General features: G+C 43.1%; 2 protein-coding genes across 12 annotated transcripts in view; one reads left to right on the forward strand and one right to left on the reverse strand.

Moving 5' to 3' along the window:
* The window catches only part of MIGA1 (mitoguardin 1), a 54,983-nt gene extending 38,049 nt beyond the window's left edge, over positions 1 to 16,934 (reverse strand). For 3 of the 7 annotated variants that reach the window (XR_014712715.1, XM_084637114.1, XM_084637110.1), the window contains exons 1-7: positions 16,828 to 16,934; positions 14,741 to 14,914; positions 7,882 to 8,059; positions 7,209 to 7,345; positions 5,536 to 5,659; positions 4,701 to 4,837; positions 3,779 to 3,902 (exon numbers count right to left, since the gene is read on the reverse strand). Coding sequence is in view for 6 of the 7 variants with exons in the window: in XM_084637114.1 (XP_084493240.1) it covers positions 3,779 to 3,902; positions 4,701 to 4,837; positions 5,536 to 5,659; positions 7,209 to 7,345; positions 7,882 to 8,059; positions 14,741 to 14,839 (799 nt within the window). In the remaining variant the exon portion in view is untranslated. Of the gene's footprint in view, positions 1 to 3,778; positions 3,903 to 4,700; positions 4,838 to 5,535; positions 5,660 to 7,208; positions 7,346 to 7,881; positions 8,060 to 14,740; positions 14,915 to 16,347; positions 16,726 to 16,827 lie in introns of those variants that run through there. The other 4 variants (XM_084637112.1, XM_084637113.1, XM_084637111.1 and 1 more) reach the window with 4 other exon arrangements.
* Positions 16,935 to 17,461: 527 nt separating this feature from the next.
* Positions 17,462 to 19,702, forward strand: part of USP33 (ubiquitin specific peptidase 33) — a 90,294-nt gene continuing 88,053 nt past the window's right edge. The window contains exon 1 of one of the 5 annotated variants that reach the window (XM_084636313.1): positions 17,462 to 17,692. The gene's annotated coding sequence lies outside the window, so the exon portion shown is untranslated. Of the gene's footprint in view, positions 17,693 to 17,902; positions 18,149 to 18,350; positions 18,386 to 19,702 lie in introns of those variants that run through there. The other 4 variants (XM_084636317.1, XM_084636314.1, XM_084636315.1 and 1 more) reach the window with 4 other exon arrangements.

The following is a 19,702-nucleotide window of genomic DNA, read 5'->3' on the forward strand; positions in this document are numbered from 1 at the left end:
ACAGCTGATATGCATGAGAACCTTGTGCCAATGGAAATTTATATGACTGTGGTTTCAGTCCTCAAAATGTAACGTCCATACCCCTTTCTCCTTTATGAGTTACGGTAACAGGTGTAAAGAAACATGCCAGAAAGCTAACTTTGATCTAAATTTAAACTCCCATGTTACTAAGAGCTATATTTAGTGGTTATAGAATATCAGCAGGATTAACAGATGAAAAGTACTGCCCCCTGGTGACATTCAAAGTTGAAGCTAACAAACATAAGATTTGTTTTGCATTAAGTAATTGGCAATTACCCATTTTAGATCAGGGGGCCTGTGTGTCAGGGACATATCTTTGTCCATCCCTCTGAAAATCCCCCTCCCCCCAAGTTTGGCAAAGTTATAAGTCTTTGAAATAACTGCAGTTCACACATGATCAGACTTAATAGTGTTGACAGAGAAAATCTCTTAAGGTTCCATCCACACAGCAAGCTTCAGCTCATGGCGGAGCAGGATTTTCCCTGCAATGGCAGCTCTGAGCTGTTGAGGGCTGGGCCAGGTCTGGGTCCTGAGAACAGGGGGACAGCATTTCCTGTACTTTTTGTGCCCCTTAGCTGATGCCCAGGAAGGAGAGACAAAGCTGCTGGATTCAAATGCAAAGCGGACAAGAGACAGGGTTTTTTTTTTTTGGAGGGAAGAGAAGGGAAAAGGAAAGGGGGAGTGGGACTGGTTGGGTATTAGACTGGGAACTGGGTAGGAGGAGACATATGAGGAGAAGCCAGGATACAGGCGAAGAACTGATAAATGGCTGGGTAAAGAGAACAGGAAACCTGATTTGACTAGGAGCCCAGGGACCGAAACAAGAACTATGCTCCAATGGAGATGGAGAACGGGAAATGAGAAAGGGGCAAGAGGGAAGATGGGATGACACTGAGACAAGAAGCCTAAGGAGCCCAAAGTGAAATGGCTTGGTGAAGAGAATGGCAATAAGACAGGTTGGAAGGGACAGGGAAGAAGACACTGTGCCTAGTACAGTACATTCCCCTTCAGAGCCTTGAATGGAACCTAAAATTTCCCGAGTCTCACTATTCCTTTGTCAGCAAACATCTGTGAAAAGTCTCTGGCAAAGGCTCTCTCTCATCCCCATCTAGTACCAGGCTACCCAAGGATAACAGCTTATTAGTTACTGTAACAGCTCAAGTGGCAGAGGTCTGTATGTTGGATCTAAAGGATCGGCCCTGCTACGTGACAAAATAAGTTTTTTCAGTTGGCTTTTTAGAAAACCTAGGAAACTGTGTACACACAAAAAAAGTATGTTAAGAATGCTAAGGTTGCAAAGTCAAACACTCAAATATTAGGAAATGCCAGAATTTAGGTTGCCAGTGCAACCTCAGTCTCGCCCTCTTGTGCACTTGCATTATGATACAGTCTTTAATTATATGATCACATACTACTTTTTCCTCCACAAGACCTCTGCCTCATTCACTGCACAGGACGGACCTGCTTTGGGGATAAATCAGGGTTGCAGATGCAAGGACGCTGCTGTCTGTGAGACTCCTGCTTCATTTATTACAGAAATTGGAAGGTGTATAGTGAATGAGGCAGGGGACTGAAGGAAGAAAAAGGACAGTCTCTCACATAAGACAGCTTAATGCTACTCTGGAGAAATGGATTCTATCCTTGCCCCAGCATAGAGTTCCTACATGATGCCAGGCATGTCACAAACTTTTCACAGGCTTTTCACTAACTGTATGTTCTTCATTTTCTGGGTGTCTGACTTGGGACCCTGGGGTCTAATTTGCAGAAACACTCGGCTCTTGCAGCTGAAGTCATGCCTAAATATATAAAGTGCTTTACAACCTTAAGTACTTTTGAAATGTCTCAAATTGGGCTACAAATGTAGTGGATACTTTTGACCATAACCTCTGTGCCTCAAAGCTCCATCTGTAATACGGGGATAATACTATCCCCTCACCTCGTAGGGGTATTGTGAAGATTAATTAGTATTTGTGAAGCACTCAGATATTACAATGATGAGTACCATAGAAGAGGAAATTAATAATACTGCTTTTAGAACAGGGTTTGAATAATGGGACTAAATGAATTCTGGGGCCACACACTGAACTATGAAGGTAACAAAATACCGAATAGGTTTCAGAGTAACAGCCGTGTTAGTCTGTATTCGCAAAAAGAAAAGGAGTACTTGTGGCACCTTAGAGACTAACCAATTTATTTGAGCATGAGCTTTCGTGAGCTACAGCTCACTTCATCGGATGCATACCGTGGAAACTGCAGCAGACTTTACATACCGTGGAAACTGCAGCAGACTTTACATACCGAATAGCTGCTCATTGAGCACCATCCATTCTGTGCACTGAATGAGGCAGGGGATTTGTGGAAAAATAGAATATGGGCTCACGTAATTAAAGATTTATCATAGGGCATACCCACAACAGGGACAAATTAAGGTTCCAAAGACAACCTTAATTCTGCCATTTCCTAATTTATGAGTGCTTGACTTTGCAACCTTAATAATGTTCTTTTAACCTATTTTTTGTGTGTGTAACTCTCTCTCACACCCCGCCCCCCCGCAGACCCCATCCAGGAGACTGTATGCCAATTTGCAGCCTAGACTGAATTTTTATAGCCTTTCCTACCTCCTGGGGAAGAGCACCCAGTCATGGCTGCTACATGAGGCAGGCAGAGCTCTTCCTCTCAGGAGCTGACACAAAATTTTGGGAAAAGAGGGGAAAGCAGCAGCAGTCAGTACCTTTTTCACAAGGAGAGAGGGCAACAGCAGAGCTGCTAAGCTTATTCTGCGAACTCCTCCCCTTCTTGTGAAAAACAGGTCAGTCTGCTCTCTGCTTTGCTTTCCTTTCGTCCCATCTTTTTTGCTCCAACATTAAGCCTAGGAAGAAGAAGAGATGATGGAACCTTAAAATTGTTTGCAAAGTTGTTGTAGGTGTTGTGCACACACTGGAGGTGGGCAGGGGAGTTAACCCCCCCATATCTGATTTTAAATCTTTTTCAGATCTGATCATTTTTGAAATTAACACTAATGCATGTGCAAGAGAGGAAAGGAAAAGGAACAGGACAGAAAGTGACGAGCAAGAGTGTGGGATTAACTTTTCCCCTTAAAGAAAAGACAGCTAAAATAGAAACACTCCTAATATTACTCCAGTTCTTGTAGTTACCACAGGGTTGTTATGTGATCACAAATGGAAGGGGAGGTGATTCAGAAGACAATTTCATGGAATTTATTAGGGATTCAGGACAAATTTGTGTGTGGATAATTGCAAAATTTCATCTCTTTCATTTTTTGTAGGTCTACGCCATGATTATTTTCTTGCAATCCTTGAACTCCCCCAGTTCTACATAATATTTCAGGAATTATTGTTAGAGTTCAGAAAGTTCAGAGAACCCTTATCACCCCATTATAAGTATCATCTTAACTAGCCAATTTAAATAGACTCAGACTTTAAGGTCTATGTATTCTTCTTCTACAAATATTACTATAACATATTTTTAGGTTCAGAAATCCTGGAACATTGAGAAATATAAATATACCAGAAAAATACTCTTCCTGAGACCATTTATAAAGATGGGTAAAGTTTGGAGATTGAGCCAAGTGACATGCAATTATACTAAGCCAGATAATGGGGTAAAACTGAATTATGTAGAGATGATGGTCCATTTACTGTTCAGTATATTTCTGTTTATTGGGTCTTTGGTGTTTTTTTTACCATCTGGTTGACCATGTTAAGAATGATAAAAGTATAAAGATAGAAGAACTCACCAATATCATTTGCTAGGGAAGAAGGATCAGATGCCCCAAGGGTTGCCTCAAATTCCTCCTGAAGACGATAAGCTCTTTGAAGCAGGGATTCAAGCTTATGAATGAATTCAGCACTAATGATATCCTGCAAGCAAAATTAAATTATACTGTACTTAACAGAAAATCACATCTCTTTCTAAACTATTTCTTTTCAAAACTCTAAAAATATTAAGCCTTCAAAGAGTTCACAGTACCCCATTAACTACGCAGTAAAAAAGTTCAGACATTATCAAAGAGCTCAGGCATCCAAAATACTTGCTCTACTGGGTACAGATACACCTTATTAGGTATAAGTAAAATAAAACCAGCATTTAAAACAAAAATCTTTGTAAGATGAGTGAAATCATCATTCCTGATATTTACTGCACTAGTGATGATGAACGCCATGGTGTCTGAAATATGTGTGCATGCTTTACTATCAGGCATTTTAGGACAGAATTTTATGGGCAAGGGGAACAAAGTTTAATTTCATTACATTGTGCATGTTCACCAATTAGTTCTGCCTCCCAGGAGCCATTTGTACTGAGTTCCTATCCCATCTCAGAGTTTTTCTTTTAACTTCGGGAGGAAGTGACAAATAGGTGCGCTGCAGAGAACTGGTTCAGGGACCGCCAATGGACCTCTGATTGTGTGGTGGTTTGATAATATCCTCCAGGAGGAATGCTAATGGAGCAACAATTGCCTATATGGCTAAAAACAGGCTAATGCTAGGGGGAAAAGGGTGAGGTGGAGGGAAGAAAAAAAAGAAAAAGTGCTCCAACTGCAGGTATTCAGAAGAAGTTTCAGCAGCTGCAGTAGAAGCTAAGCTCTGTTACTCAAATATTTTCAGTCATTTGGCTATGCTACAACTATATACTAATATGAGAGAGTATGTAATACTCACTTCTACACTCTCTTCTGCAATGGCATCTCCTGCTCCTAGTTTGATGGAACTACAATTTGCTTCATCTTCAGCCTGTCTGCTACGGAAAGTCAGTGCCTGCTCCCATCGACGTAGTGCCTCTTCAAAAAGCTCCATACCTTCAGTAGATCATGAACACTTCCATTACATCAACAGAAATCCTCTGCATTCTTTTATGTGTCACTGTCCACAACTAACCACACACAAAATAAGATTATAGTACATGTGGATATATTGTTTTAATTAAATTACTAGCAATTCCAACGTTATTTCCTTAAGTTCATGACAAGAGGTAATTTATGATTAAAGCAAAGGAGTTCAGTAAGAATCTCTCCCCTACTTACAGAATTTTATATTAACTACCAATCTGTTAATGTAACGAACATATATTGTCAACTTTTCATCTTTTAAAAAATTGCATGTGTCATAACAGGGAAAGATTTCCTTTTCTAAATTCATTAAAATTAATGTTGGGTGAAATTTTTTGGCTGAACTTTTTTAAGCCAAAAAAAAAAAAAATGCAGATTTGGTGAGGCTGAAATATTTCATGAATGTGCATTCTTCTTGCCAAACTATGTCAACAATCTGTTTATCGGCTTTAGGTAAAATAAGAATTCATGGATATCTGTATATTGGAGGTATTTTGTCTAGCATAAGTAAAAAGATCAAGTTTTTAGGCGGCCTTGGTAGCATATCATGATAATACTATGAAGGAGTCACTATTATAAATCAGGGTAATCTGTTCAAATTTTAAAGCATCTGAAAGCAGCTGGCAAAAACATAGTACTGCACCATACCACATATTATTATAACCTACCCATCAAATATAAATTTTCAGGTGTGGTCACTGGAATATTGACAAGCTTAATATCTTCATCTGCTTTGTCCCAGGAACTGGAATTGGCACAAGCACAACTATGGGAAGAGGTGACACTTTGGACCTAAAAAAGTGAGGTGCATTGTTAAACGAAGGGTACTTTAATAACAATTATTTCCTGGTGCAGTGCACTAAATAGCCCTGATTACAACTAGTTACTGTAACAGATTACATTTCAAAAAATATAACCAAGTATTGGCTCTTTTCAGGCCAAGAGTAATGTTAATTGCTTTTCATGACACCACACAAGTATTAACAACGATATAATGGAAGCGTTAATGTTCAGTCTCACTGGGAAATTCAAATTCATGATAAAAATTCATCAGTAATAATTACTATAACAAGAATATAATCAGCAATTTGTAATGGTTAGGTTTCAAAACTAAGTTTGACACCTGATTGTAAAACCATATGAAAAACAAGTTTAAAAAAATAAATCTTGCTCTCTAGCCTTGTGTTTTATTGGATATTTTACAGCTTCATCAGGCACTATACAGTGAAAAAAATTCCACTCTTATCTTTCTTTACCACCTAGAAGAAATGTGATCTCCAGGTACACTCGTTCTAGGGCATGGAATCTTGAGCGGTGGTTGAGGCCCTAGTACTAGATAACAGCAGGGTGCCACCTGATGGCTCCAGACAGGTGAAAGGGTAGCGGGAAGGTGCAGGATCCAAACAGGGCCTCATGGAGAGCTCCATAACTTGTCCCCGGAACCTGAACTAACAAGATTCCCTTTGTGTACCAGGCCAAGTGCAGCAGATGCTGCACTTCGAGGGGACATGAGGTTCCCCGAAGTCTTACAGGAAGCTCTCTCACGGGGTTGCTCACAGCGAGGACCCGGGGAGGGGGGCCAGGCAGGCAGGCAAGGCTTAATGCCTGGATCTTTGGGCATAATAGATGCCCAAAATGATGGGGGAACAAAGGATGGGGAACCCTCTTCCCCCCCTGCCCCGATTCCCAACTGACTAACACTAAAAAAATAAAAACTATTTACAATATTTACAGATTCAGCAGCAGAATGCTGAAGAGTAGAAAATGGACACAGGAGTTTCCATCCCAATGAGTCCCAGACAGCAAGCAGCAGAAAAGGAATTGGAAAGGTGGTCAGTCTGCGCTACCCTTTATGTCTTCATTCAGAAGCACAAGGAGGTGCAGGGTGCAGACCAGCTGACATTGCTATTAAAGAATTTCTGGTCCCGGGGGCATGCACACCCACAGTGAATACCCATAGAGATCAGCACTCAGAGAAGAACAAGTCCTCTTCTCACTGCCCCGAGCTACCCAACACCAGGTCTGTATGACCTCCTCTGAGCTGTGCTAGCACAAAAAAAGTAAAAGACATGTCCAGAGGGAGATATACACAGTAAATGGAGGATTTATGAGAGCTCCTCCTCCACCTTCAAAGCTGTTCTAATGTGGAACTTACCTTGCTCCTACGTAAAAGATAAGCTAACCTTCACCATGCATGCGTCTTGCTGGCTGTGCAGCCCATACAGCCAGACAATTTCAGCTCAAGAGAATTGTGTGCATTCACTGTAGGCAGTGAAAATTAAAGTTCAGCAGTTTATTCAGTTTAGTGTATAACAGATCCTTAAGAATAGCTAATACTTACTGAAGCCAAACTTTGTACTGAACCAGAATATTTACTGAAAAGTCCTCCATTTGCATAAACACAAGACTGAGATCCTTTTTCTTTGGCTGAATTCAAAGAAAGAGTTAAGTTTTGTCTGCTACTGGAACAACTGGAACCTAATAAACAGAGAGACTAACGTTAAAAGCTTCTGCAACCAGAAACATTTATTATATCAGCAAGCCCTGAATTTTATCTAAATATTCACTGTGTCACATAAGAACTTTAATGACTAATCTTATCTTCCCACTTTGATATTTATATATAAAAGTATCAAAATACCTGCAAGAATGAGCACATTATTAAAACAATTTGTTCTAAAAGGTATCAAAACCACTTCTATCAATAGTCAAAATTTATCTTCAGAACTGTTGAAAACAGTAACTCTCAATAAGCTTTCGATGAAAAGATTTTATTTGCAGAGATTATAATTAAAACATTGGCTTTCAGAGCAATGCCTGCCTCAGTTATTATAGGGTTCTAATTTTTGTTTTTATACTTGTCTATTTTTCTATTTTCTTTAAATACCTTAGAATTACAAACACACAGTTTCCTTATTTCCAAAACTAAAGAAAAATCTGTCTTGAGTTTGATTACACAGTATTTAAGGTTTATGTAAGAGAAGAAAAAAGGCTTCTTTGGTTCTCTCATGTACCTTTTTCTGATGCAGCTGTTTTAGTACATTCTAATACAAGATGGCCTGGCTCCCATGGTGACACTTTTGTGTTTTTCTTTCCACGTTTTCTTTTAAAATGATGTGCTAGAAAAATTACAGATACTGCACTCACTGCTGTTACTACAAACAGCTTCTTCAACCCAGGGGAAAGTTTTACCTGAAAAGAAATCATGACTATGTCATCACTGAAAGTTAACACACGCTCTGATTCAGGCATGGCTCCTAAGTCCTTCTCCCGTCCACACACACAACCCCTTCAACTGAGAGCTGTGGTGCTTTCAACCAAAGCTACCTGGAGATAACCCACCAGCTTTGCAATGAAGACAGTCCAAATCACTTGAGTGCCGACAGTCCTTCAATGCCCTCCCACAATTCCCCCTGCGTGCCCAGAAGGATAGTCAAGTTCTTCCACAATTCACTGGGAAAGAATCAGAGTAGCTCAGCTTACTGCTGCACAACGAACCATAGGATATGCCCCCAGATGACTTAATGACACACATGGGTAAGTTACTCCTGGGGGAATTCTGCATCACTGCACATGCCCAGAATTCATGGTCCCCGCAGAAAAATGACTTCTGACACAGAAGTAAAGGGAAGGCGCAAGAGTGATCACGTGTCCCTCCCCGGCAGCGAAGGCAGGTTGGTTTGGGCACCCAGAGCAGCCAGTAGAGACTTAAATCATCGTCAGGGTGAAGGGGGGGATCACTCTGTCCCTATAGCTTATTATTGCGGCACGCTTGGTGTGGCGGAGCAGGGCTTCAGGGTGTTTCTGAGGTAGGCAGGCATGGGGCAGGCTCTGTCCCCTCAGTCAGAGCGCAATACAGCAGCCTGCTTGCTTAGTGACTTGTTCCCATTGTCTTTGTGAATTCCCCCAGGAATATAAAACATGGGTAAAAGTTTTAAGGCTCCTTTACATTGCCGGAGTGGTATAAAGGACAGTATGGCCTTATAAATGCTTATGGTGTTTTAGTGATTAGAACTGGTCTAAATTTTTGGACTGAAAAAATGTGCTCCATTAACTGCTTGCTACTGACCTTTCTGGAGATGGTCAGTAGCCAGTATAAATTGTGAGCTTGATTCCCCGGCCCTCACTTGCTCTTCAGTTGCCTACGATGTAGCACTGAGCATATGGCTGCATATATTTGTTGACTAATAACTAGAAATAAAGGGTCAAACCTAGCTACATTACTATTAGCCAAGGGGGACTGGGGATTTCCTCCAATGCTTCCCACTCTCACTCTCCATCCATTGTTTTGTAGTTTAAATAAATTACCGAAATAATTGAAACCATTTTCAATTATACCATAAAAGAGAGATTATACTGTGTTATAATATATATGCAGAATTTTGTATTTTTTGGTGCAGAATTCCCCCAGTAGTGAGTGCAGCACCAGTGAAGAGACAGTAAGTCAGTTGTGGGCTTTGCAATGTGGCTTCTCACACCAGAAGTAGGCAATTCTGGGTGCCAGTCACCTCAGCGAAATCTTCACTAAAGATGTACCCCAAGAGTTGGGATCTTTTTAAAGCATTATTAAAATTTTACTGACTACCTAAGGAATTGACACTGAAACTTTCAGGTAAACATTTTTAAATGTCAGTAACTGTCAGATCCCATACCTACTTTCCAAATTATTTATCCAACAGCTTTAAAAACAAAGAAACAAGAAAACCATGAGGAACAGCAAAGACCTCAATGGACCAACGTTTTTTGGATCAGTATCCCTCCTCTTTCCACAATTTAAGAAACATAATTTATTCCTTTTTTTTTTAAGTTTGAAACACATGTGCTTACACTTTGTATTTGGCTAGCAGAGTGATATTTTACTTCTACATTTTTGTCTGGATATAAGCCACTTTCATTTGAAATTTTAACATGAAGTTTTATGGAAAACCTGACATTATAAATGCACAATAAAGCACAATTCTGCATTGGCAAAGAAAAACTAGGTGATTAAATATAATAGCCTCAGACTGAGTCTCAGTCTCTAACATCTATGAATTTCTTCTGTGAATCTCTCTATATAATGTGATAAACAGTAAAGTTCAGATACCAATAAGCAACACTCTAAATATGCAACTACTGGAATTAAAAATATTAACAAAACTTTGAAAATCTGAAGTGGCAAACAGTTCAAGAAAGTAAAGAAAAAAATTTAAATGGAAAATGAGGTGTTAGATCATAAGTAGGGGATTTATGCTGTTTTGGTGGTAGAGAGCAGAAAACAGAAACCCACTTTGGGGCTCCCTCAGATGTTGGGCATAGTGGTTTTACAGCATGCCCCTCCCGCAGAATAAGGGCATGGCTGGAATATCTCAGCTGTCTGGCAATCCTCAGCTGTAGATTGCTTGGAGATATAATTAGCCAAGTGTAATTTAAAGAAACCCTGAGGTTGCAAATTACACTTCAGGTAAGGCCAGCCTTTAGCCAACCACAGGGTAAGACAGCTGGAAAGGGTCTAGAGCCACCTCTGCCCCCTCATCCGAACCCTCACAGTGTATCATGGCCAGAGCTGTAGATCTAGTCCAAGATTGAAAACACAAGTTTATATAAACACTAAGGATGTCAATTAGTTGCAGTTAACTCACGTGATTAAAAAAATTAATCACGATTAATTGCAGTTTTAATTGCGCTGTTAAACAGAATACCAATAGAAATTTGTTAAATATTTTGGATGTTTTTCTACATTTTCAGATACATTGATTTCAATTACAACACAGAATACAAGAGTGTACAGTACTCAATTTATATTATTTTTATTACAAATATTTGCAGTGTAAAAATGATAAACAAAAGAAATAGCATTTTCCAATTCACCTCATACAAGTACCGTAGTGCACGCTCTTTGTCATGAAAGCGCAATTTACAAATGTAGATTTTTGTTGTTGTTACCCAACTGCACTCAAAAACAAAACACTGTAACACTTTAGAGCCTACAAGTCCACTCAGTCCTACTTCTTCAGCCAATCGCTCAGACAAACAAGTTTTTTACATTTGCAAGAAATAATGCTGTCCACTTCTTGTTTTCAGTGTCACCTGAAAGTGAGAACGAGCGTTCGCATGGCACTGTTGCAGCCAGGGTTGTAAGATATTTACGTGTCAGATGCACTAAGATTCATATGTCCCTTCATGCTTCAACCACCATTCCAGAGGACATGCGTCCATGCTGATGATGGGTTCTGCTCAATAATGATCCAAAGCAGTGCAGATGAATGCATATTCATTTTCATCATCTGAGTCAGATGCCACCAGCAGAAGGCTGATTTTCATTTTTGGTGGTTCGAGTTTCCACATCAGAGTATTGCTCTTTTAAGACTTCTGAAAGCATGCTCCACATCCCGTCCTGATCAAATTTTGGAAATCACTTCAGATTCTTAAACCTTGTGTCGAGTACTGTAGCTAGCTTTAGAAATCTCACATTGGTACCTTCTTTGCGTTTTGTCAAATCTGTTGTGAAAGTGTTCTTAAAATGAACGTGTGCTGGGTCATCATCCAAGACTGCTATAACATGAAATATATGGCAGAAAGTGGGTAAAACCATGGAGCGGGAGACATACAATTCTCCCTCAAGGACTTCAGTCACAAATTTAATTAACAAATTATTTTTTTAATGAGCGTCATCAGCATGAAAGCATGTCCTCTGGAATAGTGACCAAAGCATGAAGGGGCATACGAATGTTTAGCATATCTGACATGTAAATACCTTGCAATGCTGACTACAAAAGTACCATGCCAACATCTGTTCTCACTTTCAGGTGACATTATAAATAAGAAGCGGGCAGCTTTATCTCCCGTAAACGTAAACAAACCTTGTTTTTCTGAGCGATTGGCTGAACAAGTAGGAGGACTGAGTGGACTTGTAGGCTTTAAAGTGTTACATTGTTTTATTTTTGAATGCAGTTTTTTGTACATAATTTATGTAAGTTCAACTTTCATGATAAAGAGATTGCACTACAGTACTTGTATTAGGTGAACTGAAAAATACTCTTATTTGTATAGTGCAAATATTTATAAAAAATATAAAGTGAGCACGGTACACTTTGTATTTTGTTGTAATTGAAATATATTTGAAAATGTGTAAAACATCCAAAAAATTTATATAAATAGTATTCTATTATCAACAGCATGATTTATCATGATTAATTTTTTTATTTGCTTGACAGCCCTAATAAATACTGTTGTCAGAACTAATCTGAAAAGAGAAGCATTAAAAACCCAGCAGCACTGAAAAACAAGATTACAGTGAGCAAATATCAACAGAATATTTAAGAATACACACATGTATTTAAATAAAAAGGCTAGTTGCAATTATTTATAATAATGAATTACATAAGATTCAGGTTTTTAAAAAATTTTAATTAGATATTGTGGGATTTATTTTTCACACAATTGTGCATGCATATATGATGGAACAATTGAACAGACATAAAGGAGAGCTTTAGGATGTAAAATTAATCCTACAGTTGGACACAATATTAATAGAGTGCATTAGCTTGGTGACAACATTGCAGCAACACAGGGTGAGACCAGCGGACTCAGTGCGTTGAGATCTGAGCTGGTTTTACAGGAGAAAGAATGAGTATTTCAGCAGTGACTATTCTCATTTTTTGTAGTAAAACAAGAAAAATAATCTTATTTTGGGTACTAATAAGTACGCAAAGTTATACACCATAAAAATGTTTATAGTTGTATTTCAATACATAATGTATTTAATGAAGCCACTGGTTTTATACACTGAAATTAAATATGAATCAGTGTCTACTTTTTAGAAACATCTGTAGACGGTCCTGACTGTAGACCAGTGGTTCTCAAACTTTTAATTTATAAGGGGGGGGAGGGGTAATACAAAAGCACTTTGTTATATAACACCATTATAAATGCTGGAGGCAAAGCGGGGTTTGGGGTGGAGGCTAACACCTCACGAACCCCCATGCAATAACCACACGATCCCCTGAGGGGTCCCGACCTCCAGTTTGAGAGCCCCTGCTGTAGACCAAGTTTTGATTTCCTGTCAATGTGGCTGTGTGGATTAAATGGAGAACGAGATCTGGATCCAATTTTATATTTTACTTATTTATTTTACAGACTAGTAGCATTCCACCTTTTTCTACATGGTGGGGCAACAGGACATGGACTTTTCTTCAGCCATAATGCCCTACAAGGGAATTCTGTGCCAAAAAAATAAGAATTCTGTGCATAATATTTTAAAATTCTGCAAATTTCTGCATATTTTATTTGTCAAAATAACACTGTATAATTATGCCAGTTTCAATTATTTTGGTAATTTACTTCAAAATATCTGTTAGCAACAACACAGACAACAAAAAGATTCCCCCCAGGAATAGAGAGTTAAAGAAATCCATACGACAACCCTGTTTCTCTGCCTCGTTCCCCCCAGAATCTAGCTGCGGGTCCAGACACCTACACCCCCTTCCCCCAGAGACCAGCCATGCCCCCAGCCCAGACACCCATACCCCCTCCCCTCCTGACTCAGACACCTGCACCCTCTTCTCTCAGAGCCCAGCCGTGGGCCCCCTTCAGACACCTGCACCCCCGCCCTCCCAGCTGCAGAGTCAGACACCCACACCTTCTCCCCACCACCCCGAGAGCCCAGCAGTGGGGCCCCTACTGCCCAGACACCTGCATCCCCTTTCCCAAGAGCCAGCCTCCCCACCCGCCCCGACACCTGCACCCCCTCCACCACAGAGTCCAGCTGCAAGGTCAGACACCTGCACCCACTCCCTGCCAGAGCCCAACCATGGCCCTGCCCCCAGCCCAGACACGTGCACCTTCTCCCCGCCAGAGCCCAGCTGTGGGGGCCCCGACTCAGACACCCACACCCTCTTCTCCCAGAGCCCAGCTGCAGGGCACCCCCTCCCCAACAGAGCTCAGCCATGCCTTACCCCAGCCCAGACACCTGCACTCCCTCCTGACCAGAGCCCAGCCGTGGGCCCCCCAGCTCAAACACCTGCGCCCACTCCCTCCCAGAACCCAGGTCCAGGGCATCCCACAGTCCTGACACCCACACCCCCTACCCAACAGAGCCATTAGCTAAGATTTTTGGGGATTTTCAGTTATAAGGAGGTACCGAAGATAGAAAACAGGCTGGATGTAAACCAAGAGGCTCTCAACTACAGATCGCCCCTGTGTATGTATTACCTACAGTACAACCTCAGAGTTACGAACACTAGAGTTACAAACTGACCAGTTAACCATACACCTCATTTGGAATCGGAAGTATGCAATCATATCAGGCAGCAGCAGCAAAAACAAAAAAAAATACTGTACAGTATTAAACGTAAGTTACTTAAAAAAAAAAAAAGGAAAAGCAGCATTTTTTTTCTGCATAGTGAAGTTTCAAAGCTATACGAAGCCAATGTTCAGCTGTAAACTTTTGAAAGAACCATAATATTTTATTCAGAGTTATGAACAACCTCAATTTCTGAGGTGTTTGAAACGCTGAAGTTCTACTGTATTGTAAATGAATCTGATAGTTAATAGCACTCACCTCATTAATCTTTACATTTAGTGTGACAATTCATTAACACAAGTTCATTAAAAAAATCTACACTCTAGGAAAACATTTTGAAATGATCCAAATAATACTACAAGGATTAATCACGTTTAAACATAAAGAGTGCGATATCTGACTTATCAACAGAGACCTGTCGCAATGAAGGCACATACTAATGCAGAGAGAGCAGCCTCTGCTACTACCAAATATTATGCACAGAATAACTGATTTAAAACAAACATTATAAAAATTAACCAAAAAACATTTTCAGATCTGTCTCTAAAAACAGACCACCACAAATGAGACTACTGAAATATATTAATTACCTGGATGACAGAATAATACCAGGAAAGTGGAAAATCAAATACCCGTAAAGCTGCTGTCCTCAAAGAAAAGTGCGTCTCACTAACAGCTTCTTCCGACATGGCTCCTTCTCTCCCATTACCTCATTAAGTAAAACTACCTCGAAAACATTTTAGTCACACATGGTATCTCAGAGTCTGCCAAATGAAAATTACATGTTAAATTATATATCACAAGCATATACATAGTTTTCTTCTGAAAACTTCCAACAACCTTACATTATAGGATACATATTTATTTTGAGTAACGTTTATATGAAGGGGTGAAACTAGTGTTCTCAGTAGCAACTACCAAGAATAGGGTGAAAAACTGAAATAAAATTAGGCCCAAATACTTTTAACTGCTCTGTGGAGAAAGCTCCCCATATTCAATCATGGGGATCCACACATGGAACAGCTTGCAAGATAGAGACTTTAGATCTTTTATTATGCATAACCCCCATACCGAATTTACTTCTGCAAGTCATGATCTCTGTTTTTTAGGAAACAAAATCTGCTGCTAAAAGAATTTGGAAATCTTAAAATTGACCACAGAGTTAAAGCACTTGAAGTATCTTCTCTCCCCTTTAAGGTATCAATCTCCTACAATCACACAACGGTGAATAATGTGGCTGCTCAAAGTTCCTGCAGTTTCATTTCTTAAAAGGAATTTCACTACTTACCCTCAATCAAGCCAGATACAAAGTAAAAAAAGTACAAAGCCAGAAGGGCCACACAGACAGGCTGCAGGGTCAGTTGTAGAGACAGGCCATTTGGTACCTGTCAAGTAGTTCATCATATGGCAGGGGTGACCCTCTGAGCAGCATAAGACAATATTCAGAAGTTTGAGAGCAAGGATACAACTGCCGGGGCTCAGGGTTTTTGTCCCGCTTCTACTGAAGCCCCGAGACCTGGCAGATGCGCCCAGCAGGGCTGAAGCCCCAAATCCCCACTGCATGCTGGGCAGAAGCTAGAGGTGATGCATCGGGGAAGGGCATAGGCGGATCACATGACCTCCCAGATTTTTGCCAGTGTTTGCTGGACCCACTCAGTCACATGGTGCCGCCAGGCCTCCTCCCTACAGGGCAGCTGCTGGAGCTGGAGAGTTGTGCCCATGGGGAAAGGCAGCAGCAAACAGCTGGGAACAGCAGGGGGAAAGCCCCTGGCTCTCTCTGTAGAGCTAAAATAGAAAGGCCTCTCCGTGCAGCTCCGACTGTTTGCCATTGTCTCTCCACAGAGCTAACACTTGGGAGCTGCAGGGAGGGGCCATTGAGGATAAGAGAGGAAGCATGCCTGGTGTGACCTGACTGAAGCGGGGGGGTGGGGAGAGAGAAGTTGAACCTTTAAACTGTGCCCCAGCCAGCACCAGTTATTTCTGGCAGAAGCCCCCCTGTCCCCACCACGGGGCGGAAGCCCTGAGCTCCCCCCACCCACACTCTGATAGGCAGAGAATGGGGGTGATATAGGAGGGAATCCACGAGCCACACTTTAATGGTAAAAAAGCTACGTGTAGCCCAGGAGCTGCAGTTTGGCCACCCCATCACAGGGTGAAAGGCAGAGAAATTTCTCCCCATCCTAAACTATCCACTTACCCTGCACTCGGTCTCCGCGATGTTCCTGGGGAAGGAGCGTCCTTTCCCCTCTCTGCCGGCCCCACCTCCGAGGCGCTGTGAACAGAGCACCCTTGTGCCCGCCTCCGGCGGCTAGCGCTAGCTAATCTCCGCAGCCTGCCGCTGGGGCCGGAGACACACCTGCCCCGGGGTGCTGAGAGCTGCCTCGGTCTTCCGGGCCGGGGGCCCACAGGGCCCCTCGCTTAGCACCCGTCGTGCCACCGGGACACTCACCGCGCAGTGTACGCGCTGCACGGGTTCGCGCCCCCCGAGGACAGGGCGGGAGCCGCCCTTACCCGGTCAGGAGCAGGACCCGCGCCGAGAAACGGCCGCAGCCAGCTCAGGGGCGAACACACAACACCCCCTCACCCGCCCATGCGCAGACAGAGGCTCGCTCGCTCTCCCCCCGGCGGTGCCCCACCCAGGCCGAGCTGCAGGGCTCCGGCCGACGCCCCAAGTTACCTGCCGGCGGTAAGAACAGCAGCCAGTGCCCCGCCTCAGCAGCGCCCTCACCGCACCGCCGGCTGCTAGGAGACGGACAGGAGATCTACTTCCGGTGCCAAAAAAAAAAGAAACACGGGAGGGAAGGAGTCGCCATCTACTTCACGTGACTAATACAGTGTAAGAGTCAGTCATCGTCATCTTCGTGCGGCCCCCAAGCCCCGCCATCTTTGTGCGGGGCGAAGCTGTCCGAATGTGTGCGATACGCCCAGCCCCGCCATCTTTGTGCGGGGCGAAGCTGTCCGAATGTGTGCGGGGCGAAGCTGTCCGAATGTGTGCGATACGCCAAGCCCCGCCATTTTTGTGCGGGGCGAAGCGATCCGAATGTGAGCGATGCGCCCAGTCCCGCCATCTTTGTGCGGGGCGAAGCGATCCGAATGTGAGCGATACGCCCAGCCCCGCCATCTTTGTGCGGGGCGAAGCGATCCGAATGTGAGCGATGCGCCCAGTCCCGCCATCTTTGTGCGGGGCGAAGCGATCCGAATGTGAGCGATACACCCAGTCCCGCCATTTTTGTGCGGGGCGAAGCGATCCGAACGTGAGCGATGCGCCCAGTCCCGCCATCTTTGTGCGGGGCGAAGCGATCCGAATGTGAGCGATACACCCAGTCCCGCCATCTTTGTGCGGGGCGACGCTGTCCGAATGTGTGCGAGAGGTACAACCAAGCACCGCCATCTTTGTGAGGGGCGCACGTCATCGTCCGGGGCAGACTTGCTGCTACAGCAGGCAGGCGAAGCGGGCAGTAAGAAGCGGAAGGAACCGCCGCTGCGGGCAGCGAGGGACAAGCGAAGAGCGGGGTCCGTGTGAGCTGGGCACCGCGCACTAGGTAAGGCCGCCGCGCAGCGAGTCCTCGGCCCGGACGCCCCTTCCTTCCCCCTGCAGCAACCTCCGCACGTCGCCTGCCGCCTCGTCGGGGCGCTGGGTCCTCCCTGCGGAGACCTCTCGCTGGGGGCTCCTTCCCTGAGGCGGGCGGGCCCTGCCCCTCGCGCCTGGGCTCTGACACTGCCGCCTCCTCCTCCAGTCCCCCGCGCTGCCTCGGGCCCGGCACCGTCCCCCTTCGGACCCGCCCTCCCGGTGCGAGGCCGCCTCCGTGCGCCCCCGGTGTCCCGGCCCCTCCTAGGCAGCGGTCATGTGGCGCCTGTTCCCGGTCACGGCCACTCCGCGAGCCGGCGGTGCTGGGGGCTGCTAATTCTGTAACTAACGAGCGGCGCTGCGGGAGCCGGCAGGAGGGAGCGTGGTCGAGAGGCCAGCAGCAGGTGCGGGGCTGGTCGCCGCGATGCAGGTTTGCCCTGGGTTGCGCTGTGGAATGGGCCTGCCCGCGGCTGGTGTCTGGAGGGGTCTGCTCGGCGCTGCTGCCCGCGCAGAGCCGCACGCGTTGCTGCAGCATCAGCCACTGGGCCGCCTGAGCGAAGAGGGGTCCGCGGAGTGTGGGTGCTCTGCTGGTAACAGCTGGCTGAGACCATCAAGTCTCCCCAAGCGGAGTTTCCCTCATTCAATAAAGCTGTCATTTAACAAGCGGGTATGATGTTAATACTTTCGTAGCCCTGAGATTCGGGGTGTGAGGCACATAGACATGTGGCAGTATTTGCCGGGGTCTTACATTTATTTTACTGTGGTGATAGCTAAGGAGCATGGAGACAAACTTCAGAAAGAGCTAATCAAATGAAGGGATAGGACAGCATGATTGCCCATAAAATGAAACCTAGACACATTTCTCTTGTTCCTATAATGCTTGTAAATGTAAGCAGTGCTGTGCAATAGGTAAAATGTGCCAGATACTGCAGTATAATGTATATTGTGAAAATCAGTCTAAACTTCTACGTGATGATGGGCTCCGAGCTAGCAGAATCCTCATAGAATTAGGGTGTACAGTTCCCTATGCTGTGTTAGTGGAATTTTTAATTAAAACAAAAAAGTAAATTAATTGTTTGGATGTATCAAAATAGGATGGAAAATTAAACACAAATGACCTTATACCTAAAGAGTATACTCTCATTTTGAGTGTGGTTTTATTTTGAGTTTCCTTTTATTCAGAGAGCACAGGGATTACAAGAACAAAGAATAGTGAAAATGGTTTGCCTGTAAAAATACTACTTGCCTAGGGTGAGTTTTGCATCTCAGAGCAGGGACAATACTGTATTTTCTTCTGTTCTTCTCAGTGTTATCTCTGAACATGCTATTGGCAGTTGACAACAATATGGCAGTGTTTCATAATAAGTGTAGAAAAGCAGATTTTGTGTTTGGGCTGATAAAGCATTGTCGATATTCTAAGGATAGAGTAGATGTATTGATGGGGTTTACATAAAATGAAGTGGTGGGAGATTATCCTTTAATTTACCAATTGACTAAAGATGCTTTACATTCTTCTTCCCAGGAGTAAAGTGACATAGAAGCCATGTTCCTTTTGTCACATCTCTTAATGTAGGAACAAAGATACACAAAGAATAGCTTTTCACATTTATTTCGAGTTTTGAGCAATTTATAGTCAACATGAAGAAATTACTGCTGTAGGAGATCAAGACACACTGTAACAGGATTTTTGAAAAGACTGGGTAGTTTTGTGAGCATTTATCGTGTATATATACACATACACACAGAGCTATTTGATAGAAAAAATCTACAAATTAATTAATTGAATACATAAAGAAATCTGAAGCTTATTTGGGCATGTACTTTGCAATACTGTGAATTGAATGCAGTGTTGTTTTTTTTTAATGTACAAGTGGTGGCATAACAGTTGCTGAAAGACCAATAACTTTGGATTTCTTGACTTTTGTGTATTTAAATCTTCAGGTATAATGTTGCACGAACAGCAGTGTAGCCATATTTCTTTTAT

Source organism: Lepidochelys olivacea (assembly GCF_965140295.1).
Source record: "Lepidochelys olivacea isolate rLepOli2 genome assembly, chromosome: 8".
Classification (NCBI taxonomy): Eukaryota; Metazoa; Chordata; order Testudines; family Cheloniidae; genus Lepidochelys; species Lepidochelys olivacea.